The following is a 26,976-nucleotide window of genomic DNA, read 5'->3' as shown; positions in this document are numbered from 1 at the left end:
AATTAACATTAGATTCTATGAGAAACCAAAACTTTGACAACATTGATTACAGATCTGTCGATGCAGTTCCTTTCTCCAAAACAGATTTGGGAGGGCTGCCCAGCATGTGTTAATGACTTTGAAGTTAACTAAAGAGACTCCAAACTTAATGGCATCACATTTGTGACAGTTAATTAGCAGAAAATATTACAGTGCAGTGAAGTTTTTGCCTTTTTTTTTTTTAAAGCATCAAAAGCAATAAAAGGCTTTGGGTTTTTAATTGCTTCTTCCCAAAGACTGAATTCTGCTCTTACTGCTAAGACAAAATCCTTCTCTCAAAGTCAAAATGATCCCTTGTGATGTTTTTGGATCACAAGAACTACAAAACGGGTGGATGTTGAAGTCTGAGACCTAAGAAAGTTTTCATAAAATGGCCTCTCATTTTTGTTGACTGAAAAAATAAAGCAATTTCCAAGCAGGAAGATTTTCCCTTTATAACATGTGAATGTCGCCATTTGTAATTCAGGGGTGAGCTTAAGTGGTTTCCACTTTGGTTTCTATTACACTAATTAGGTTCTTCCTTTGAAAAAATAAAAAGCGTAATAGACCTTATTGTATTGACATGCTTACTATATTACACAGAAGCTTTGTGTTCTCACAATGGATTACACTGGATTACCTTGGAAACCTGAAACTGACAGTTAATTCTGGACTCACTATCTATAGAATAAAAACAAACAACACTAACAGTAAACGCTGACAAGACATATGTGTAGGATATTGGAATAACCATATGCTTATCTCATTGAAACTATAGTGAATAAACCTTAAAAAAAAAGAACCCTGACAATACTATAAAATATCATGAACAAAGAGGGGGAACCAACCTTAGATCATTAAAGAATACAAAGTGATGGTCTAAACTATCTTTCAAAGCCACACTATTTAGACAAGCTGATGAATTTACACTAATGCTCTTAAAGGCTTCTATTCCTTTTAAATACTACCTTAAAAAAGAGAAAGTAAACTTAATTACACTGAATTGAATTATTTATCAGAAAACAGCCAGTACCTAAGTAAAAAAGACTATTAAAGAATTATATCTTTTTTTTTTAACTGAGGTATAATTGACATAGAACACTGCATAAGTTTAAGGTGCGCAACATGTTGATTTGATACATTATGTTGCAATATGCTTGCCATATTCTATTGTGTCACGTAATTATTATTGCTTCTAGTGGTAGGAACAATTAAGATCCTGTCTCTTAGCAAGCCAGCTCTATGTTTATCATACAGTTTCCTGGTCTGTAAGTGCTGTACTGTACACTACAAGTCCAGAACTTATTTATCTACTGATTTCAAGGATGTGCTCTTAAACCACATCTCTTCATACGCCCCACCCGCTGGTAACCACCACTCCTGGGTTTTGTTTTGTTTTGTTGAGTTGGGTTTTTTGTGGATTCCACATAGAAGAGATTTTACGTCTCTTTTAAAGACAAACTGTAAATATAAACATCCTTCATGGGAAATGCTATATACTGACTGAATCAAATTGATAACCCACACATGCCTAGGCTCACCAGGATGAATGTGTTTAAGTGGCAGAGTCTCAGAGAGGTAGCCAGGCAGAATGGCTCAGCATACTGGTTTAGGGGGTGCCTGGGTGGCTCAGTCGGTTAAGCATCTGACTTCGGCTCAGGTCATGATCTCACAGTCCGTGGGTTCAAGCCCCTGTGGGGCTCTGTGCTGACAGCTCAGAGCCTGGAGACTGCTTTGGATTCTGTGTCTTCCTCACTGTCTCTCTGCCCCTGCCCTGCTTGTGTGCCCATGCTTGCTCGCTCTCTCTCTCTCAAAAATAAATAAATAATTTTAAATTAAAAAAAAATACTGGTTTAGGAGTATGGCCTTGGGCAAAGTACTAAACTTCTCTGTGGCTCTCTTCTCTCACTGCAAGTCATAGATAATAATAGCTTATAGTGTTATGAGGATTCAATGAAGTAATACACATAAAGTACCTAGATAAGTGACTGGCATACATCAAGCATGCCAATACCAGGTTATTATTCTATTCTAAATATTCATGCACAAATCTGACATCACAACCTAAAAGTTTTGCAATTTAAAAATATAAAGTGCTCCTCCACATAATAGGTAGTCATGCTGATCTATCCTCTGTGCACCAAAGGACAGATGAAAACCAACAATAAATTTAAATATTCTCTGAGCCTGCTTAAATGAAAGCTTAAAGAATCTGTCTTCGGATTTCCTATTGATACTCTGAGGTGCTTTCCAAATGAGCTCAGCTACTTTGAAACTAAGCCAAAACAGATTACCTAGGAGGATGTAAATGCCCTTCCTCAAGCATGAAGTCCATCGCAATGGAAACCAAACTTCCTAAAAAGAAAGCCAGATTCCATTTTTATCCACACACATGCTAAACAAGTCGGCATATGTTCCCCGCATCCTACCCTGCATATTTTAACCAGACCCTTTTTACCATGTGTGGGCTTCATTAAATTGCAAGTGAAAAGGTATTTCTTGCTCTGACCACGGACAGGGCTAGATCTGTTGCCTATGCTGCATTCTGTATTTTTCTCAGTCCACCTTTCATCAATAAATAACAGTGTTGCTTTAACTAAAAAGTGTGGAAAATTCTGATTGAATTTTCCACTTCAAAGTACACAAAATCATTTCATCTAACATGCTGTGTTGGAAAATCCATGCTCCATTCTGACCTCCTGTTGCAGTCTATTTCAAGTATCGGTGATGCGCCATGTCACGCTGCATGGCTGCTGAAGGAGGGTAAACATATTGACTGAGAAATGTTTTGAAAAACCCCTATTCCACACAGATCCCAGCCACTGTCAAAAATCACAAAAATGTTTGCATTCTGTCTGTGCAAGAGCATGACCGAGCTCTAGGAGAAATTCCCACAATAAATAAAACCAGCTACTTGCATAACTCTCCATCTAAACTGGACCGTGCTGGGCTTGGGGCGAGGGGGGTTGGCGGGAGGACAGGGTTCAGCCCAAATAATGTGCTCAGAGGTGTATAAGAGAAGACGTTATTAACTGTGCCCTTCCTTTCACCTATTTGCAAGGTTAAAATAAAATTTAGCAGAAGAGATTACCACCACTACGGAGAAGGCACAACTCAGCCGGCAGGCAAGGAACACACCGAAGGGAAGGTAATATATTGATTGACCTTTCCTTCCAATTGCAGTCTAGGCAGCGAGCTGTCTTTTTTCATTTGGAGGGATATGACAGCTGACCTAGCTTATTTTCCTGGACTAGCAAACTAGGACAGTCCTTGGACAAGTTAGGCAGCCGAGACCATATACCCTACGATGACAGAGTGCTGCAATGCCAACACGGCTCTAAGTGGAAACACTGAACAGGAATGCTGTCATCAGATAGGCATCTGGGCTAGAGCTCTTCTTACCTCCAAAAATCAAAGCTTCCCCATCAGAAAACGGTGGGGAGGAGGTTTTCCAGGTGTACAGAATGGCCGTCAATGTGAATTATTCATATTCCCTGACATAAACAGGAACAGGGTCCACATGATTTAATATTTCCCAAAGAATTTTGCTAGCAGTTATCCATTGAAAATAAAAAACTTAAAGTTCCTTGACTTCTGTATTCAATTAAGCCGGAGAAGCACATAATTAAATACAGCACAGAGCATTTACTTAAGTCAGGATTTTTGCCATTATTAGCATTTTACCTAACAAGATCAAGGGGCACAGTCAGCAGTGTTCCACAAAATAATAGGTCCCCGGAACACTCTGGGGGGAAACCCCACTCAAGGCATGGGGATCCAACATGTTCTGAGAAAGGCAGTTTCACCGAGCCCTCATTTTAGGACAATGGTAGGACAATCACAAGAAAAGCAGAGACAAAAATTACTGCTGTGCAATATGCCACTTACTGCACTCAGTCACTCTGAATTTCACAGTCTTGTATTGCACGATGATGAAACAGCTAGGTGACCTATGCTGTAATTCAATCAAGTGTCTCCTACTATGCCTTGCAAGACCGTACAACTAATCCAACGGGAGACAGAAAACGAGAGCTACACAAACAAATCCCTTGTGCATCACAGGGATCGGATCTCCAAAGAATTAAACACAAAGCATAAAAACACTACTGTTCCATAGGCCTAGAGTTCAAGTGACAGATAAACCCAGTTAATAAATAATTAAAAAAAAAAAACTATTGGGGCGCCTGGGTGGCTCAGTCGATTAAGCATCCACCTTCAGCACAGGTCATGATCTCACAGTTTGTGAGTTTGAGGCCCACGTCAGGCTCCATGGTGACAGCTCAGAGCCTGGAGCCTGCTTCGAATTCTGTGTCTCCCTCTTTTTCATCCCCTTCTCAACTCTTGCTCTGTCTCTCTCAAAAATAAACAAACATTAAAAAAAATTTTAATAAAAAAACCTTATTACTATGTCTATATTTATAACAGCAATGGAATCACAGAGCTGGTCTCCCATTTATCAATGGCCAAGAACTTATCTTTGTTCTCTTTTTACCACTGGCAGATTTCCTGATCTCCTTGAACATTATTTACTATTTATGAGACTTGCATTTCCACTTAGGATGTAGACCATCACAAGATACCATTACTCTCAACAATATGAATGAAGATATGAAGTAAAACAAGACATGAAAAGTGTAAGTTTGGCTGTTTCCTCCCTGTCCTGCCATTCCACCATGGTTGAGAGCTAGCCATGGGCCTCTTGCTTCAAGAATTTATAACTTGGCACAAAAAAAGACACTCACATCAATGGAACCGAATATAGAACCCAGAAATGGACCCACAAATGTATGGCCAACTAAACTTTGACAAAGCAGGAAAGAGTATCCAATGGAAAAAAAGACCATCTCTTCAGCAAATGGTTGCTGGGAAAACTGTACAGTGACATGCAGAAGAATGAACCTGGACCACTTTCTTAACAACATACACAAAAATAAACTCAAAATGGATGAAAGACCTAAATGTAAGATAGGAAGACATCAAAATCCTAGAGGTGAGAACAGACAAAAACCTCTTTGACCTCGGTTGCAGCGACTTCTTATTCAACATGTCTCTGGAGGCAAGGGAAACAAAAGCAAAAATGAACTATTGGGACCTCATCAAAATAAAAAGCACAGCGAAGGAAACAATCAGGAAAACTAAACGGCAGCCGACAGAATGGGAGAAGATATTTGCAAACGACATATCGGATAAAGGGTTAGTATCCAAAATCAATAAAGAACTTACCAAACTCAACACCCAAAAAACAAATAATTCAGTGAAGATACGGGCAAAAGACATGAATAGACACTTCTCCAAAGAAGACATCCAGCTGGCTAACAGACACCTGAAAAAATGTTCAACATCATTCATCATCAGGGAAATACAAATCAAAACCAGAATGAGATACCACCTCACACATGTCAGAATGGCTACCATTAACAACTCAAGCAACAACAGATGTTGGCGAGGATGCGGAGAAAGAGGTAGGACTCTTGCACTGCTGGTGGGAATGCAAACTGGTGCAGCCACTCTGGAAAACAGTATGGAGGGTCCTCAGAAAGTTAAAAATAGAACTACCCAGCAATTGTACTACTAGTTATTTATTCAAGGGATACAGGTGTTATGTTTCAAAGGGGCACATGCACCCCAATGTTTATAGCAGCGCTATCGACAACAAAGTATGGAGAGAGTTCAAATGTCCATCAACAGATGAATGGATAAAGAAGATGTAGTATGTACATATAATGGAGCATTACTCGGCATCAAAAAGAATGAAATCCTGACATTTGCAACTACGTGGATGGAACTAGAGGGTATTATGCTAAGCAAAATTAGACAAAGACTTTACTCATGGGGAATTTAAGATACAGAACAGATGAACCTAAGGGAAGGGAAGCAAAAAAATAATATAAAAACAAGGAGGGTGACAAAACATAAGAGACTCTTAAATTCAGAGAACAAACTCAGGGTTGCTGGAGGGGTTGTGGGTGGGGGGATGGGCTAAATGGGCAAGGGGCATTAAGGAAGACACTTGCTAGGCACTAGGTGTTATACATAGGGGATGAATCACTGGAACCTACTCCTGAAATCATTACTGCCCTATATGCTAACTTGGATGTAAATTAAAAACAAAATAAATAAAATTACAAAAAAAAATGGAGCGAAAAAAATAAAGTTTATCACTTTTTTCTTTTCAGGTTAATTTATGCTCTCAGCTTTTTAAATGATTTTTTAAAACTACAATGTGGTAGCTGACCTAGCTGGTTTTGACTGTTAAGGGAACAGCAACAGTCTGTCGTCAACCTTAGAAATAGGAGGTTTGCTGCTTTGTGACTCCATAATTTTGAGTAGGTCAAACATTTTGAATAAATCAGTAGAAACTGAGGTAAATAATACACAGGTCCAGAGAAAATGTGTCTCTTCTATGTCACACACCTTGCCAGGGGTGTTACTTCTGCTCTCACCTGAGCTGGGTCTCGATATCGCGGTGACCCACAGACAAGAAGAGAAACAGGCAATGCAAATGGATGGGCAGATAACCAAGATCTGGGTGTTACTGGACAAAGACTCAAAAGTAACTATGCTAAAGGATACAGGGGCAAACATGTACAACAACATCATTAAACACATAGGTGATTTCTATACAGAGGTAAAAACTACAGTCATGTAATGAAGAACAAAAGGGAAAAGGCTACACTAAAAGATAAGACACCAGAATGAAACGGACTTACCGCCAAGTGGGCGGAGCAAAGTTTAAGTCAAAATGATAGGTATTTTCCAAAATGAATCATCAAGAGAAGCAAAACACAACAAATCCAAAAGCTAAAAAGTCCCTGTAAGACCCGTGGGACAATATCCAACAGCTTAAGTAGGTATACACAGAGTCCTAGAAGGAGCGGAGAGAAAATGAGGTAGGACATTTATTTGAGAGGACACTGGCTAGGACTGTCCAAAAAAAAAAAAAAAATGATGCAAGGCATCCATCCACATATTCAAGTGGCTCAGTGAATCCTGAGGAGAATAAATATAAAGAAAACCATACTTGGGCACATCACTGTTAAATCTCTTTTGCAGGCAGGAAGCAGGAAGCAGGAAAAAGTGTGTGATGCAATGACAATGCACTGCCACCCCTCAAAAATTCACGTACAAGTGTCAAAACAGACAATGGGGTTATCTAAATATGCGATCCACCTACCAGAAGATAGCCTGGGCTGCGAGCATTAGCCAGCCAAGTGTGTCTGAGCTGCTGGGGATGCTCTTTCCAAGCATTCTACGAAACAAAGTCCTTCCAAAACACCACTAGGATCCACAGAATCCCCAGGCAGGATAAGAATAGCCTGGCTAAATGTCTAAATTACTTTTTTAGCGATGCTGTTTATGCTTTTCTTTTTGCCTAAGGGCTAGAGGAATATAGAGGCAAGCAGGATACAGAAATCCTTGAAGACAAAAGCACAATTTCGGTAATTCGTCATAAATCTAGCGCCAAACTAGATAACCTGTACTTAACCCATTCTGTGATCTTTTCACCTCCAAATTAAAAAGATTTCCTACCCCCTTCCTCCAAATAAATTGGTAATCTCATCTTGGTCATTTACGTGTCACACATGTCTCTGATGACTCTGAGAAAAGTCAACAAATGTAATTTACCAGTTTTTTAAAGCCCTTTAGGGGGAAAAAATCCACGTAAGGACAAAAGATGCTGAGCTACAACCATTCAATGCACCTATGTACACATACTTAACCTTTGCCAGCTGGGAAAAAAAAAAAAAAAAAAAAAAAACAACTGGAGAAAGATCACTGCTGTAAGAACCTGTTTTCAGGAAGACCAAGGGGCCAAAGGAAGTATTTTCTCCTCCTTAATGTTTTCAGTTGCCACATTGCAAGCAGACTTAAAGTAAAAATTCCAGCAACTGAAATGCTGAAAACCACATTGACCATGATCTTTATGTTTGTTCTTCTTTTTATCAGTGTTTTGAAACCCAATTCCATCCTTTTCTTAAAATCAAAGACAAACAAAACCAAATACCTTTTACTGGATAATGAATCATGTGCTGGAAAGCAGTATTAGCAAAGACACAAAACTTTGAAAATAACAATAGAAATTTAAAACATTCTGAAAACTGCAGCTCTGAAAAGGGTTTTTGTTGTTTTGTGGGGGGCTGTTACATGGGTAGAGTCACTTATAAAAGTTCATTGACATCTGCACATCTTGGGTACGTGTTACTCTTTTCTTTTAATGTTAATTTTTGAGAGAGAGCTCAAGTGGAGGAAGGGGAGAGAAAGGGAGACAGAGGAGCCCAAGTGGGCTCTCTGCTCACAGTGTTGACAGCAGAGAGCCCGATGCAGGGCTTGAAGTCACAAACCAGGAGATCATGACCTAAGCCAAAGTTGGACACTTAACCAATTAAGCCACCCAGACACTCTGGGTATGTGTTACTCTTACAGAAGAATCAATGTCTAAGATCTGTAGGACAATATCAAGCTTAAAATATATGTCATATTGGGGCGCCTGGTTGGCTCAGTCGGGTAGGCGTCTGACTTCAGCTCAGGTCATGATTTCATGGTCCGTGGGTTCAAGCCCCACGTCAGGCTCTGTGCTGGCAGCTCGGAGCCTGGAGTCTGCTTTGGATTCTCTCTCTCTCTCTCTCTCTCTCTCTCTGCCCCTCCCCAATCATGTTCTGTCTGTCTCAAAAATGAATAAACATTGAAAAAATTTTTAATATATGTCATATCTCAGTAAAAATATGTTTTAAAAGACTAGGTAGGATTTCTTCAAAAGGCAGCAGTCTGTGCTAACCTTCAATCAGAACACAAAGTCCCAATATCTAACTACAAAAAGGATGCTAAGCATATTCTACTGGCATTGAATTCCAAAAGATATGTTTTAGCACCATAATATGAATGCTTTAGTAGTGGTTTTATATCACACCTTACAGAATGAGTAGAATCCACTTCCCGCAGAATTACTTGTATGTGTCTAAGTATAGAGATGTTAGGATTAAAAAAAATATATGGGGGGCCTGTTACCCGATTTTTCACTGAATTGTTAGAGGAGTGTGGAATTCTGTCAAAGCCAAAATCCTCATAAATTGGGATAAACACACACAGCAACGATAAGGAGCATAAACACTTTTCAGACACTTTGCAGCAATACAGAGATTTATAGCAGTGGATGACCAAATGGAAGAGAGTGGTATGTAGGCCAAGGGATGTATCTGGCACTTGAGGCAAAAAGAACAACACCTTAAGGATAGCGGATGCCTTCCTTGTGAACCCTGAGAAATACTGGGAGGTACAGAGCACCCCCTGGGAAAGAGGCAGAGCCCCTCCTAATGATGAGAGAGCAAAAGGCAAGCTGAGGACAAAGCACAAGCTATCCCTCTGCCCCATCCAAGGCGGGGCATGTGTGACATTCCTCAGGCACTCCTGGCTGCCCAAGAACCAAGGAAAAGGGAAAAACAAATGGTTAACGTAGAGATCACAGTCATGCAGGACATGAGACTCCATCAGTCTGCAACTGTCTTAATGATTTACATGGGAAAAATCTTTCTGCACTGAAGAATTCTTTCTTGGCCAGCAGCTCCGAACCCGATCACTTCAAACCACATCACTACGATGGTGGTGGCCAAGCATATAACATGGAGGCCAAGTACAGGGACTAATTGCTTCTGAGCCCTGGCTTCCCCTTGTCCTAGCTCTGTGACCTTGTACGAGTTGTTTAACTTCTCTGTGCTCTCCTGCCAGAGGCAGTGAACTGGACACAGGTTGCCGGAGAGAAGATCACTATATAAGTCCCAAAATTCAATGTGAGATTCTTCTTGGCCATGAAGAAAAGAATGAATCACTTGTAATGTAGGAAGACATGATGCTCTGAATGTGAGGTCTCTTGTCATAGCTGACCAATGGGGCCCTCAGGAGCTGAGAGCGAACATCAAAGATGGCTGCCCAATAGAGTTGAAAAAACTGACAGCAGAGATGAAAATATCATTGATCTGCCCATTAGAAGATCCTCCTTATGATCCAAATCATAGTAGCTTTTATCTATTTATGTCTAACTAACGTCCACTGCTCCATTTCTTGTACGCTTTAATAACAGGAGGTTGCCGGCAATTCACTGAAAGACCTCCCTGCTTTCCTTCACGCGTTGTCTCTGCTCCTCAGTCAGACCTCACAGAAGCAACTCACTGTGGGAAAATCAATGAAAAGTAGGGTTTTTTTTTCTTATTCTTTAGAAATACCCAACCACTGCAGCAATTTTTTAGAACGTTTTATATTTCGATTGTTTTTGCTTGTAAAGGCTTATAGTCCTCATGAGGCTGTTCTCCAGCATCATAACTTAGTGCCCAGTAAAAATGACAGAAGTTTTTGTTTAGTGGGGTCGCCCATCCTGTTCTGTTTCCGGATCTGGATGCTCACTGCACAGGATTGTTCAGTTTGTAGAAATTCATCAAGCTGTATACTTCGGAATGTGTAAGATATTTCAACATAAAGTATGATATACATGGAGACACTCAACATACACGATGAAAAACAAAAGTGTCCACAAAGTTCCAACTGCCAGACATGTGCCTAGGGCACAATGTATGGGAAATTGTCTATTCCTCCCTCCCTCAGCTATGACAAGAGACCTCACACTCAGAGCATCATGTCTTCCCACATTACAAGTGATTCATTCTTTTCTTCATGGCCAAGAATCTCACGTTGAATTTTGGGACTCCAAGCCAAACTGACTGGGTTTGAATGCTGGCTTCTGACTTATTAGCTGTGGGATCTTGTGTAGGCAATCTAAGCTCAGAACATGCTTCAGTTTCTTTGCCCACAAAATGGTGCTTAAGGTACCACCCTCCTAAGGTTGCTGTGAGGACTGAAGGAATTAGCCCAGGGTATAAAGCACCCAGAACCATGTGGGGCACACGCCAGGGCTGTGTAAGTGTGAGCTATCCCAGGATCTGTGGTAGCAATCCTCCCCTCACACCAAGCTGATTTCACTTGCACAGCATACGAGTCTCCGTGACAACGTTACCTCCTGGCCTAAGATGGCGGTGGCTTGTGGACATTTATCATTCTGCTCAGCCCAGAGCCCCTGATGGTTACCCGTCAGCTTATTTACTTGACACTACTTTCCACTCATTCCCAGACACCAAGCAACCTTTCACATGCCCTGGATGGGTATTCAGCTATCTGCATGAATTCCAGAAAAATGTCAATTACATGGTGTGTGTCTATTTTATTTTTTAATGTTCATTTATTTTTGAGAGAGAGGCGAGCACGAGTGGGGGAGGGGCAGAGAGAGAGGGAGACACAGAATCTGAAGCAGGCTCCAGGCTCTGAGCTGTCAGCACAGAGCCTGACACGGGGCTTGAACCCACAAACCACGGGATCATGACCCGAGCCAACGTCCGACGCTGCAGCCAGGCGCCAACTGAGCCACCCAGACGCCCTGCTGTACATCTATTTTTAACTGACAATCAAAGTGCGGTAGTAGAGAAGTGAAGTTTTAAACTTGTTTACACACAGTGACATGTTTTAGGCTCTTTCCTCATTGCTACTGGCCTCCCGGCTGCTGTTTCCAACCACTGGGCGTTACACAGAGGCATCCAGCCTATTTTCTCAGTCGCATTCTTAACTGTGTACACCCACAATGCCCCCAAACTTTCTGGAACGACAGTGTTGCAAGAACCATCTGTGCACATGTCCTTGGACAGAGGCCACTTTTTCCAGATTGAGATGGCTGGGCCGTGGGGCAGACCACGCCCAGTTTAACTAAGAGCTGCCAGTCTACTCCCCTAAACAGCCTTCCAACTCTATGGGATGGCTGCAAGAGGCCACTTTGGTACAACAACCTTCGTGATGAGGGAGAGAGTATTATTCCCCCAGTGTACTGATGAGGAAAGACGAGCCTTTCCCTCAGCCTCCTAGCCAGTACACATCTGCCTGATATCAAAGCCTGTGTGCACCCTCCCCATGGAGGGTCACCTCAAGGCCATGCCTTCCATGCCAATCTCGCGTCACAGTCCCTCCATTCCGGTCTGGCGGACAACTTAACTGTGGGCAGTATGGAATGTTCATGTCTACATTCATGCTGCTTACAATGTCCTGTTCCTCCTTCAAGACCAGATGAAAATTCACGAGCTCTAGGCAGCCTTTTCTGATTGCCACTCACAGATTTCGATTCAAAATCAATACCGCACTAATACTGTTTACCACACAATTTATTATTGCCTTGGCTTTATTTATTTGCTAATTATATTACATTCCTGAAGGTAAGCAGCCAGTCCTGTGAGGTACATTCCTCCACACCTAACAGACTGCTGAGTGTATGGTACGCATTCCTAAGTACACACTTTTAACAGTGCAGACAATCAGCTGGTGTAAAATAACCCTTTATTTTACAAAATAAGAAAAAAACTCTGGTTGAATAATAATTAAATAACAACCATGATAACAGTAATCATAACTTCAAGGATGGCTCCAATTTGTTGGACAGTCCTTAACCGCCTGTGTGCGAAAAACTTTTCATCCATGATCTCATTTACTCCTCAAAACAATCTGAGAAGACGGGTATTATTTTGTTCCTCAATTTTCAGAGGAGGGAACTGAGGCTTTCTTTCGATGGTTGGTCCAAAGACACAGCTGGTAAGTTTCACATATGGACTCCTGCCCATTTTAAGTGTCACCAACGTTAATTTGTAGATGGCTGATGTGAAAACAAACAGAAACTATGAACTGCCTCGAAAATTTCTGATGGAAATCTACCACCTCTAAAAGCCTTTGTAAAAAAAGTTTACACAATACAACACTTCATGCGACTAAAATACTCCCAGAATCATGACACCAACGGGCCTCTCCAACCCTTTCCTCATCTTCCAACCTCCTTAAACTAGGGTAACAAGTACTACATCCTCCAAAAAAGAAATTACTCTTTAACACTTGAAATCCCTGGGACTAGGAACGTGTATTCATTACCATCCAGCAACTCCATACATAATAAGGCTCAAAATGTAGATATTTTAAAACCAAATACCTTAGTGTTCAATAATCAACCTTTTTTTTTTTTTTTTTTTTTTTTTTTTTTGCTATTACAGACAGAAACACAATGCCCTGATTTCAAATTGCCATTATTCCACATCATCTATGCAACTGTGAACTCTGCTCACCATAGCTTCTTGCCTCTTCTGGTTTCTAAGGTCTCCAAGACATTTACTCTTCAGACAGGTAAAAAAGTGAAACAAGGATCAATCTTAAAATGTTTATGGTCATGAGAAAAGAAGACCATCTGCTCTGAGATAGCTCTGGGCTGATTTTCCCAGCAGGGGAGCCCAGGTTTTATAAACCTTATTCTCATTAGAAAAAGGTAGAGAAATTGCTGAGAATTAGTAAAACGTATTTTCAGGCCCGACAGCAGACTAAAACAATATATTTTAGAATTACATGTGGGTTTTTCGTAGTTGGATGATCTGTGCATTCAGGGTAAGTTTGGTTTGGTTTTTAAAAGAGGACAGAATAAGGGGCGCCTGGGTGGCTTACTTGGTTGAGCGTCTGACTTCGGCTCAGGTCACGATCTCGCGGTCTGTGAACTCGAGCCCGGCGTCCGGCTCTGTGCTGACAGCTCAGAGCCTAGAGACTGCTTTGGATTCTGTGTCTCCCTCTCTCTCTACCTCTCCCCCGCTCATGCTCTGTCTCTCTCTCTCTCTGTCAAAAATAAATAAACATTAAAAAATAAAAAATAAAATAAAAGAGGACAGAATGCTCCAATACCGTCTGGTTTTGAAATTTATTAGATGGTATGCCTACCACTATTTACTCTCACATGCTCTAATTTTAAGTACGATCTTTATGAACCTATTTGTTCTGGATCAGCAAAGCCACCAACAGAAAATGACAGCTCATTGAGAATAACTCTTCATCATCCTTTTGTGCTGAAATGCCAGAGGATGTGAAAAGTAATCCTCTGTTTTCTCCTGTGTTCTTTCCTTGTGGACCTCCCGTCTCCCCAGATCATGTCCCTGATGCTCCCATATCAAATTGATTTTTATTTAACAGAGGCCTTTACCAGCTCCACAAATAACTGCACTGTGGTCTTTGAACTATTATTCCGAGTGCTCGTTTTGCTTCATTCTTTGTTCATTTACTGTGTTAGAGCATTCATACTGTGGGATAGACAGGTGAGCATATTCTCAAAGTGAAAGACATTTTAGAAATTCCCAGAGGACAAGCTTAGCCAATCAGAGGTACATTACTTACCTTTGATTTCTTCCTACCCCTTTACTCTTATTCAAATAAAACAGATTTAAAAGCTTGTTTTCCTATACTTAAAGCACAAAAGCCTTTCTAAGACTGAGAGAAAAAAAAAATCCAGACTGAAAAAAAAAAAAAGCCAATTCCTTGAGCAGACAATGAGCCCCTTATGTCTGGTCCATATTTTCCCCATAGCTTTAACATAATTCTGTTCTAAAAATTAACTTCCACTGAAGACAATGATAGGAGACTCCTAATAATAATGCTTTGCAAGTAATGAGGAATGATGTCATTGGTAGATAGATGGGCTTTAGGACTGAGAAATGCCATTCAAAAATCTCAGACTAAATGGTGAAGTGACTAGTTATAAATAGCCTTGAGGGAAAAGAAAAATAATTGCTTGGCTTGATGAAGAGGACATTTCATATACTCTCATTTAACAGATGAGAAATCTAGAGCAATGGGGGCTCAGTGTTAAATGGCTACCCCAAAAGCTGGTTCATGGCAAGTCCCAATGCACAGCCCAGGCTAGTATATTCTTCCACCACCTAACTCTGCTGTAGGGAAACTGAACATTTCTACCTGATCACACTTCCTTCAAGATTACACAACACCGACTCCCAACAAAATCAGTGCCCTCAAGAGATCTGGCAGCTGGTTTACCATAAATTGTTTCTGACCCCCAGAAGGTGGGCACCTGTAATTTGCAAGAGCTCTTTACTACAGCTCAGGTTACTGAATTGAAAATGATACAGTGCAGATTCTAAAGCAATGTGCTTATAATGAAAGGTCACCGGCTACACAGATGCACATTTCCATTTGCTATTTATTGTCCAAGTAACATATCCACACAGCTAACAGTGGCTTCCCCCCTCACTTCCTATGTAAAGATTTTTAGGCTCTTCTCAAATTTCTAGTACTGCGGCATTTGGGGGAGAAAAGGACTTGACCCTTAAACCTTATTTGGCAACATGGCTGAACCTATTCACATAGCACATTAAGGCACCAGGTAACTTCTTTACAGTAGTTTGATGACTTCCTCTTAAAGTCTATCTAGAAAAAGAAGCCATGACTCTTGCTCAAAACAAAACAACAAAAAGAGTCTCGCCGCCGTTAAAAGAAAATCAGGTAACCTGTAGTGTAATAGGGAATACATTGCATGGTGAGGCACAGTATTTCTAAAAATGCCAAGGAAGAATGAAAGGAATACGAGAAGAAACAAAGAGGAGGAACAAAAGCACATGCTGAGTGGAGTCCTTAGAACACCATTGACCAAGGGGACCTACTGGGTATAACATGATGTGTTAGTGCCTCAATAGCTAAAACTCTTAGGTGCGGTCCAAGAAAGACCTCGTATATTCTGAGCTGTGCTCTACTTCAGCAAAATTCACTTCTGACATGATGAAACCATCCAACTTACTCAAAGCTGGCTTATTTCTTCCCCTCACACACCAACAGAACTTCCATGACTTCATCACAAGCGTTATGAACCAAAGCAAATCATCTGAAGGAGCTTGGGGAGGGGATGCCCTAGGCATTTAACAAATGTAACAAAGGGCTATGACATCTGGAGTCCACTTCCAAATATTTCAGCCTAAGCAATGTAATTTTATTCATTGGTTATATTTATCCCCTAAACCACTGTCAGTGGCCCTGATCACAATTTACTACCCCAGAGTGGTCAACTAGTGTTACATCAGAGGTATCCACATTTCAGTCAACACTAGAGGTTTTGCCAATTGGCATCACGAAATGGGTTTTCATTGCTGAAGTCAAAATCAGTGGCTTCCGGATTGGCATAATGGGCGTAATAAACAGGCTCTCATTGTTGAAATTAGTGGTATTTAAGGTAAGGAGGCAAAATCAATTTAGAGATATTCTTTATTCTGGCAAGAACAGGGCTTAAGAACCTAGGGAAGCCTTGGGGCACCTGAGTGGCTCAGTTAAGCATCTGACTCGTGATTTCAGCTCAGGTCATACTCTCACAGTTTGCGAAGTTCAAGTCCCGTGTCAGGCTCCACGCTGACAGTGCAGAGCCTGCTTGGGATTCTTTCTCTCTCTCTCTCTCTCTCTCTCTCTCTCTCTCTTTCTATCTGCCCCTTCCCTGTGTGCTCCCTGTCTCTCAAAAATAAGTAAACTTTAGGGGCGCCTGGGTGGCTCAGGCGGTTAAGCATCCGACTTCGGCTCAGGTCATGATCTCATGGTCCATGGGTTCAAGCCCCGCATCGGGCTCTGTGCTGACAGCTCAGAGCCTGGAGCCTGCTTCAGATTCTGTGTCTCCCTCTCTCTCTGACCCTCCCCCATTCATTGCTCTGTCTCTCTCTGTCTCAAAAATAAATAAAACATTTTTTTAAAAATTTGAAAAAAAATAAGTAAACTTTAAAAAAAAAAAAAAAAAGAATCTAGGGAAGTCTGGAACTTCTACTCTCAGGACTGGTACCTGAGGACCAAAGGCTCAATGGCCTTATATCCACCAGCTGGGTCAAGGGACCCTGTTGTTAGATGCCCATTACAAAGGCGAGAGAATCCTGCCTCTGTAAAGTTGTTAGGTCACTGACCTTGAGTGGAATTTGCTGAAAAGATCTGGCTGGAGGCCAGAGAGCAGGGATTTCACCAGGACAGGACAGGTTTACAGGACAGGCTACAGGAATGCTTTGTGCCCATTTGCTGGTACATGTTTGCTTACTGAAAGTCTGTGTGCAGGAGGCACACTCGAGCTATGTGGGATTAGCAAGCTTTACCCAAAACCTCAGCCACTCTTCTGTGGCTACTGCTATTTATTAAAGAGAACCTAAGACTGGAGCATGACCAAACTGTCCTAAGAGTATTCTCAAAAAATATATAACACAGAAATGTAACCCTGGAGCCCACCCTCACCAAGTCTCAATACCTTAGGAGTTGTACACGTCTGCTGTTGAACACAGCCATTTTTATGAATTAATAATATCTAAACTGAGGGGCACCTGGGTGGCTCAGTCAGTTAAGCGTCCCACTTCGGCTCAGGTCATAATCTCGCAGTTCGTGACTTTGAACCTCGCCTTGGGCTCTGTGTTGACAGCTCAGAGCCTGGAGCCTGCTTCAGATTCTGTGTCTCCCACTCTCTGTCCCTCCCCTGCTTGTGCCCTCTCTCTCTCTCTCTCTCTCAAAAATAAACAAACATTAAAAAATTATTTTAAAAAATATCTAAACTCATAATTAAATACATTATAGTGACAACAAAGGTAATAGATATTTAAAACTTACTCACTTTTGGGGCACCTGGGTGACTTAGTTATGCGTCCGACTTCAGCTCAGGTCATGATCTTGCAGTTAGTGAGTTCAAGTCCCTGCCTTGGGCTCTTTGCTGACAGCTCAGATTCTGTGTCTCCCTCTCTCTCTGCCGCCAACCCCCTCCCCCACCCCGCCACCCTCCGCTCCTGCAGTGTCTCTCTCTCAAAAGTAAACATACATTAAAAAAAATTTTTTTTAAAACCTGATTCACTGCCTAATTATTTTGTTATATTTTACTAGGGCTTATGTCAATTTCATCTCTATGGTAGAAAAACTATGTGCATATGCTCTACCAGGCATCTCTTTCCATCTCTGAGGTCAGTTTTGTCACAGCAGTACTTGAAATTGGCTGTGGTAGGAGTATCCACAGAAACCAGCAATTGCTACGGATCAGGGTTTTGTTTGTTTTCAGGGCTGGTTGTTAAAACCAGAACTCCGCTGGTACGGATGGTCTTGAATTCATAGACCAGACTTTGCTTTCTCTATGAGCTTCAAATACACCAGCATATGTAAAACCCCACAGCCTCATTTTGCACAGAGGAACCACACCACCATGCATACCCGCCGCCTGGGACAACGGGACACACTCACTTTTGAAGCAGCTGGGTCCACTAGTCTCTGCCGATGTCGGGCGGAGTTGAAATGGCTCTTCGGAGGCTGCCCTTCCTGACAGTGAATGGAAGATGGGGCATGAACAAGAGATGGGAAGGGGAGAAGGTGGGGTGTGGGATGATGGCAAATGGTCAGAAAAGGGAGAGGGACAGCGTTTAACGGCACTATACTTGTTTCTTTTAGCTGATATCCAATAGCAACAACACCACGTTTTCCCCCAAGGAAGCATCTACCATGTTCAAGTCCTTTTGTTAAAATGAGCCCTATATATATATATATATATATATATATATATATATATATATATACACACACACATGTGAGTAATAAAGTTATCAACACAGCCCAGTATCCAGGCATTTCCCACCAAATCTTCATTTTTTTCCCTTATCTGCTACTGTCTCTAATTATATTCCAAGGATACCAAAGAAAACTGGAATGTGATTTCCCTGAGCACGAAGTCAATCTTCCTGGAATAACAAAAGGCATTCAAGGAGCATTCTTACAGTGAGACTTGCCACCCCTTTGGGTATCACCAAAATGACACAGGAATCACAGTCTTCTTCAAAACCACGAAGAATCTGCGGCCTGTCTGCATCATCCTGGCAGAACGCCTGGCGTCTGACAGTCACCAAAATCTCTGTCCCTGAGTGCAATTAAATCTTATTGGCTCCAGTCAAGATTGAGCATTAAGCTAATAATGTAATCTATATAGAAGGGTGGTCTTTCCTTAGTCCAGTCCTATTAATGCCCCTGTATATATACAGGACACATGGATCTCACAGGAAGACTTAATACTTCCCCCTTGCTTATTCTATGCCAAACACATTTACCAAAAAAAAAAAAAAAAAAAAAAAAAAAAAAAAAAATTAGGATCGGGGTCCACATAAACTGTATAGAGTTTCACATCTCCATTCTTTCAGGAATTTAAGCAGCAAACACGATCCACTGTGAGCATCAACTGAAGTGATGATGAGATCAAAGCAACAGAGAGAGAAGGTCTCAAAGACTCCCTGGGCTTAAAGCCCCGGTTTCAACTGAGGGACTAGGAAGGGAGCAAAACGCCCCTCATATGAATGTTAGCATTGTCTCCGACCTATTGACAGATCCCAGTAGAAGACCTACTTAGGTGAGAAGGCAGTATCTATATTACAATACTTATGAATTCTTTTTCTTCTAGGAGTAACAGCTCAATTACTTTTAACATATGGATCAATCATAGCCCCTTGAAATGCCAACAATCACTATTTCCAGTGTCCAAAGTAGAATGCTTACCTTTCAGAAAGGAAATGTCATTAAGTAGCACACTGCAAGTCAGGATTGTGGTTTTCCTAGTCACTGCCCTGCCAACATGCATTCTTTCCCTACCCTGTTCTCAAGGAGTCCAAGGAAATAGTTTTGAATCTCAGCTGACCTAGAAAATATACCGAAGGTTTAACAACAAAAATGATGCTCATTAATCCACTGAATATTTAGCAAAACAAAAACAAACGAACAAACAAAACCCGAATATGATTTCCCACCATAAGGAATCAACGGTTTCACAGGGGAGATAGTTTTAAGTTTTTTAAATCACGTGATTATTTAGTTGGGTTTGAAAATTCTCCTTTAAATTTAATGGTTTATCAGAAAGTAGTGTAATGGTTTTTCTCCCTAAAAGAAGTCATTAGATAAAAATAAATAAATATCCTCATTAATATATCTGGAGATCTATGTGCCCTTATTAACCTCCCTAAGGAACGATGACAACTGATTTAAGAGTTCCAATGCACAGTGCCAGGCTTCCACTCATCAGGAAAAAAAATTAATCTTGGCGTTAAATATACAATTACAGTCAATGTGCAAATTAACTAAATCCTAGGCCCGTGGTTTATTGCTCTTCTCTTGACTGCAAGGTGAAAATGTTATTTTTTTTTAATTAGCTAATTGCACCATGAACTCAGCAGGGGGCAGATGTTGATATTAAAACTAGAATCTGAATCTTAAACTCCCTCCCCTGTGGAAGGGTTTAAAGAGAGTAACCACATCCTTCAAGGGGGGGGCGGGGAAGGGGAGGGTATAGGTGGGTTTTCGAAACCTGGTTTCCATTTTATCTCATTTATCATCAAGTGCAATGAATCTGTGACAACAGTCTGCTTGCAGTGAACAAATATGTGTATGAAATAATCAATACATTTATACAGATTCTAGTAATACATCTTAATAGAAACCAAAGAACAGCCTGGAGGATTGATGTCATTTTAATGAATCGCATATGGAGTGAAAATAAAGGAAATGTGCCCAGCTCGCACCAAGTTTTTCTCCATGTGACTCCTATCTTAAACTAATCTTAATTTGCAATAGAAGAGTCACAGTGTATTCTATCATGGGGCGGGGGTTGGGGGGGGGGAAGGTAGTGGTGGTCAGTTACTCAAATATTCCGCAATTAGTTTGATGACACTGAGGCCTTGTGGAAAGATGTGCATTGCCATGTCTTGGATAAAACCTTTTGAGAAGAATGTAATTCATTAGAAGCTAGACATGCCTGTTTCTTCACTTTATGGAGACCTTAATTTAAAAGCTTGTTCTTTCCCATTTTCCAGTCTTGTTACGGGCCAGATTCCCTGACACATCCAGGGGAAATACAAACAACACGTCTTTGAGTACAGGCAGTTATATAAAGTCAATTATGAAATACTTGACATTTTAAAAAAAGTAAACAGGGCTCTTATTAACAGTAATACAGGAAACCAACATCCTATATATATATTAAAAAAAATTCTAAGTATAGTTTTCCATGTTCAAGGAAAACAGTGAATTCTATCATTCAGGCCAACATTAAAGACAAAATTTGTGACTTTTCTTTTTCCAAACTTTGAGTCCCAACAAGTCATTTTTCCTCCTAAATGACGGCCTTCACACTCTGTTATCTGTCATTCCAGACTGAGACATCAGTCTCCGGGTAGCATTTACCTCCTGGCTAATTCCATCAACATCAGCAAAATAACAGATTGGACCTGGGTGGCCCACAGGGCTCTCCGCCGAGCAGCTTAATTTACATATGTAAATAGGGGTTCTTTACTGCAAGGGAAGGGGGCGGGAGAAGGAGGGGTAGAAACCTCACCATCAGTTTTGTGGAAACATTATACTGCTTAGGTCAACTTAACCAAAATCCTTTTGCTGTGATAACCACCACTAATAAAAGTAGCAGCCCACGGTTATGTAAATAAACTATTAAAAAATGACAAAGGAAGTGTTGACATGTGCATAATCTGGAAACTTAATGAGACACATTTCATCTCCATGCTAAATGCTTTCATCAAGGCTTCTCCTGTTAAGTAAGTCATTTTAGAAATTATAAACATCCCTTAACACTGCAGATCATACTTTTTAAAGAAATTATTGTTCCCTGAACATTACAGATCTGATGGCATAGTACTTTAGCCTAATTTGCATCACACAAACACACTTACAAGAATGCTCTGTGGAAAACAATTTATCAGGCATGAAATAATAGGTGCCCAGTGAATTTAGTACCTGACATCAGATGACTAAAATCACTAGTTCTTTAAGCCAGGTATAAGATCCTGTATCTCAAAATTAGAGCCACAAGAAAAACTTTAAACCAAGCATATCTGTAATTTTGGCATTAGCCCCATTATTGTAAAAACAAGAATGTACCATGGGCCATTTCTAGACTAGATATTTTAATATAAGAAAACAAACACAATAGACATAATTGTGTGAAGGGCTCCCAGACGACTTCTTACAAGTCCGTCCAAAACAATTTTCATTTTGGAAAGAATCACGTGCATGTTCAGCTAATAAACTTTTTCACTGAACTCGGACACATCCTTTTGTCTGTGATGAATAGATTTCACTCCCATCTGAAGCGCTCACTAAACAGTCCACCAAAATACAGTGAAGTTACAGCCAACAGGTGCTGGCGAAGGAGCCCCTGCATGTCTACAAAGTAATCCAGCCCATGCAAAGTCAAGAAACTCCCCAAGAACAAATGGAGTGAAAGAATTCACAAGCTCAGGACATTTAACAATTATAAGCATATCAAAATAAGGATCAAAAACCCAAATGAACATGTAATGCAAGAAATGTACCATTTGGAAGCGAAAACACATTTTTGATTACGACATGGTAGGATTCTGAAACACATAGAACTAATCCCACTATAATTTATGAAAACCTCCTTAATTAATTGCCTTGTGAAGATGGGGAGTAATCTTGTCAAGAGCAGGTGAGCCAAAATGGGGTAAAGGAAGGGATACTCCCACCTGTGAAAGCAAACCCTCACACAGGGGCTTTCTGACTTTTTCCACTGCGATGCTCAGTGAGAAATACATTTCATGTCACGCAACAGTCCATGACAACACTGCCAGCAAGGCACTCTATTTTCTTATCTAGTGTAGTTTCTTTTTAAACAAATGCTGGTCCCTAGCTACCAAATCAGATGGTTTGATGTATGGTCAAAACCACACCAAGGACTTGGTACTCAGATGGCGATGAGATGGGAATCTTTAGACCCCAGCACTTTAGGTTGTGTCCCAAACTCCAATCATTCACTTAGTAATTTTTCCCATGCACGATGTCTATTACATCTACTGTACATGCTACTCTTTTAATTACTTTGAAAGATGGCTCCATTAAAAAAAAATGAAATATTTCCATTTTTGACAATGGTCTAAGTCATACTATCTTGAAATTTTGGCTTTATACCGCTAGTTACTTTTTTTCTTAAGAATTTCTTTTCAGGGGTGCCTGGGTGGCTCAGTCAGTTGAATGTCTGACTTCAGCTCAGGTCATGATTTCACAGCTCGTGAGTTCGAGTCCCGCGTCGGGCTTTGAGCTGACAGCTAGGAGCCTGGAGCCTGCTTTGGATTCTGTGTCTCTCTGTCTCTCTGCCCCTCCTCATCTCTCAAAAAAAAAAAGTGTTCTTCAACGTTCAACGTTTAATCATTTTTGAGAGAGAGAGACAGAGTGCAAGGCGGGGAGGGGCAGAGAGAGACGGAGACACAGAATCCAAAGCAGGCTCCGGGCTCCAAGCTGTCAGCACAGAGTCTGACACGGGGCTCGAACTTGTGAATAGTGAGATCATGACCTGAGCCAAAGTAGGATGCTTGAGTGACTGAGCCACCCAGGTGCCCCATCATTTTTTCTAATGTATATTAAGATAAATATATTAAATACAACATAAAAATATCTGCGTACTGACAGCAGTCATCTGTGTGCCACCAGGGGTGTCCACAAAACCTGTGGTGGCAGTGAGCAGCCCAGGTGCTGCTGTGATGGTTATTTGGAGGCAGAGTGGGTGGTGACCCTAAACTGGTGTTTATGACTCTGCCTTAACATCTCCCCGTGAACCCCAACTGCTACTCTGAGACATCAAGCAGGGATTGCACACTTGACGAGTCCATGACCAATTCTTGACCTCTGTCCCCAAAATCTGTCCTCCTCAGTGCACCTCATCTGCAGCCTTCCTCACCTCCAACATTTGCCCAACTGCTCTAACCAACAACCTCGGGTCAACCTTACTGCCTCATTCTTACTCTCAGATCTCCTGGGCCAGAGACCAACCCTCCCCCCCCCCCCCACACACACACACTCACCCATATTTAATCTGTCAGCAAATCCTATCCGTTTTAACTGCATAATACATTTCAAACTCAACCTTTCTTACTTTTACCATTATCTACCTCATCCAAGCCACTTACCTGTATTGTTTGCGAGGGCTGCCACAAGAAAATACCATACACTGGGTAGCTTAAACAACACTTTCTCATAGTTCTGGAGGCCAGAAGTCTAAGATCAAGAGGTCAATCAGGGTGTTTCCTTCTGAGTGCTGTGAGGGAAGGATCTGTCCAAGCCTGTCTCTTTGGCCTCTAGATGGCCCTCCTCTCCCTGTGTCTTTTAACACTATCTTTTCTTCAGGCAGGTCTGCCTCTGTCTCCAAGTTTCCCCTTATTATAAGGACACCAGTTACACTGGATTAGGGATCACCCTAACATCTTCCATTTAACTTGAATACCTCTGTAAAGACCCTATCTCCAAATAACATCACATTCTGAAATACACGGTTAGGACTTCAACCTATTTGGGGGCAGACACAATTCAATGCATACCACCATCCGAGTCATCCAGACTCCGCCAATATCTCACATTCCTTCTGCTACTTTTGCTGTCTCTAGAAGTCTACTCTCCCAGAGGGAGACAAAACCACCCTGTAAAACATATGCAATATTCCCTTCCTCCAAACTCTCCAGTATATTTCCCTTCTACTCAACCAAGTCCTTCCAGGGCCTCCAAAGCCCTGACGAGCCCAGTGCTAGGACTTGTTTGGATCCTATGCTCCCCAACCTACTGCATCTCTCACTCCACTCCGGTCACACTAGTCTCTGTGCTGTTTCTAGAGCTCTTCAAGCAGATTCTCAACTCAGGTTCCCTGTGATTCTTCACTAAAAAACATTCCTAGGAGTATGTGTGCAAAGCATGCCCATTCACTGCATTCAGGAAAGCTCACAGTCCCCTCCCCTAAGACAGCCCCCTATCAACACTCCCTTTCTCCTTCTCCTCCTTTACTTCCTAACAATCACTACGCTGTGACATTATGTTGTACATGTATGTGCTCATCTTTTATTTCCTATAAGCTCCACAAGGCCAGGAGTTTGGACTCATGTATTCTCTGCCTGGCACTGGGTGGAGGCTAGATAAATAATTATCGTACCAATAAATGAAGCACATTTACACACATGATGCGCAAGTATACCCGTTGGTTCATACCCAATGTTTCAGCCAGGCTTCCTGCAGCAAACGGAATGCAGAACTCAGACTGGGTGGTGTGAAGAAAAAACTTACAGTGGAATTACTTACAAATAAGTAAAAGCAGTAGCGCTGCTTCATCACCACTGGGCCAGAACAGGCAAAGGAACAGAGCTGCTTCTAGAATGTGTAAGACAGAGCTGGGTATAGAGGGTCACTGACAAGTGCCCTTACTTTTCAGAAGAGCATTCAGCCAGCCTGGGCTAATGCCACGGGAAGGGAGCCAGAGAATGACTTCTATCATATTCTTCAGTCTCCCTCCTTGCTTCCAAGTTCCTGTTCATTGGGCCTACCCCAACCTGACACCAATGGGCATGGAGCCCTGTGATGCAAGTCTGCAGAGGAGATGGGTAGAGGGAGATGAGAAGAAAGGAAGAAGGAGGGAAAATGGAGAGGGAGAGAGGGATGGTGGGAGGGAGGGAGAAGAGAGAGGAGGTAAAAAGAAGAGAAGTGGGTGGAGAGAAAGGCAGAGTGGGGACAAAGAAGGCGGGGGAGGGAGATGATGGAGGAAGGGGGAGAGGTACAAACTGACTTGGGGGTCAAAGAGAAGCTATAATCCAAAGTTAGCACCAGCGAGCACAGGGACTGCTTCGTTTCTCTTTTCTCCGCCCAGTCCACTCTCTTCAACAGCATGTGTTGTTCCACCATTAAAATCTCCCTTTCTAAGTAATATCCCAATGAAAGGTTGGTATCCAGAATATATAAAGAACTTCTGCAACTCAACACTCCCTCGCGCACTGCTGGTGGGAACACAAACCGGTGCAGCCACTGTGGACAACAGTATTGAGTTTCCTCAAAAAATTAAAAAGAGAATTACCATATGATCCAGTAATTTCACTATTGGGTAACTACCCAAAGAAAAACATTAACGTGAAAAGATATATGTACCCCTATGATTATGGCAACATTATCTACAATAATGAGATTCTGGAAGCAGCCCAAGTGTCCAGTGATAGATGAATGGATAAAGATGTGGTATGTATTTGTGTGTGTGTGTGTGTGTGTGTGTGTGTGTGTGTGTGTGTGTGTCTATACACACAATGGAACACACACAATGGAATATTACTCTGCCATAAAAAAGAATAAAATCTTGCCATTTACAACAAATGGATAGAACTAGAGAGCATAATGCTTAGTGAAATGTCACTCAGAGAAAGACAAATACCATATGATTTCACGCACAGGTGGGATTTAAAACACAAAACAAAAGAACAGAGAAAAAGGAGACAAACCAAAAAACAGACTCTTAACTATAAAGGACAAACTGATGGTTACTAGAGGGGACATGAGTAGGGGGGAGCGGGGGATGGGTGAAACAGGGAAAGGAAATCAACAAAGAGTACACTTATTCTGATGAGCAATAAGGAATGTATAGAACTGCTGAATCACTATACTGAACACCTAAACTAATGTAACACTCCATGTTAACTGTACTGGAATTAAAAAAGAAAAAAGACTACTACCCATAAAAAAATTGCCATTACTGAACCGAATATGGTACATGCATTAGCACTGAAGCACTATGGGAATGCCCGGTTGTTTAAAGGGAATAGAGGCCAACTATTTGAGCTGAGAAGCCATGTGCTCCTTCTCTCTCTTCTGGCTCTTGCTTCCCAGAAATACTGAAGGGATAAATTAGGTATTATCCGTAAAGCACCATGTATCTAATGATGGGCACTGTGCTTTTGTCAAGGTTTTACATTAACATGATTTTCTTAGGTCTGCAGTCTCCAGTCAAAAGAAAAATCCTGGGATTGGATTCCTAAGGAAGTTCAACATCATTTCCCAGCCCAAGTACACTTTTAAAGTTTTTGCCTTTTAAAGTTAGTGAACATTAGGAAAGGACAAAAGTCAGTCTGTACTGAATCTAAGATGCTATGAAGAGGGAGCTTTGGCACTCTGAGGTCCAGTGGGAAATGCAGACCTGAGGGTCAGTCTCCTACAAGCACAGAAGTGGGCCCTTGGTCACTCAGCCCTGCTGGACCTCAGCATCCACACTTGTGACTAGGCAGGAGGTTTGAAATTCTGAGATCCTCTCAGAGTGTCAGC

The 26,976-nt window shown here is 41.4% G+C and overlaps 1 protein-coding gene across 14 annotated transcripts in view; it reads right to left on the bottom strand.

Annotated features, from left to right (window-relative positions):
- Nucleotides 1-26,976, bottom strand: part of MAST4 (microtubule associated serine/threonine kinase family member 4) — a 565,494-nt gene that overhangs the window by 288,913 nt on the left and 249,605 nt on the right. For 8 of the 14 annotated variants that reach the window (XM_023257117.2, XM_045061519.1, XM_045061476.1 and 5 more), the window contains exon 4: nt 18,097-18,171. The exons of the other annotated variants lie outside the window; for them this stretch is intronic. In XM_023257117.2, the coding sequence (XP_023112885.2) occupies nt 18,097-18,171 (75 nt within the window). The remainder of the gene's footprint in view (nt 1-18,096; nt 18,172-26,976) is intronic. 14 annotated transcript variants of the gene reach the window in all.

This window comes from Felis catus, chromosome A1, assembly GCF_018350175.1.
Source record: "Felis catus isolate Fca126 chromosome A1, F.catus_Fca126_mat1.0, whole genome shotgun sequence".
In the NCBI taxonomy this organism is placed as follows: Eukaryota; Metazoa; Chordata; class Mammalia; order Carnivora; family Felidae; genus Felis; species Felis catus.
Note: the sequence above shows the minus strand (reverse complement) of the source record. Positions and strands in the feature narration are given on the sequence as shown.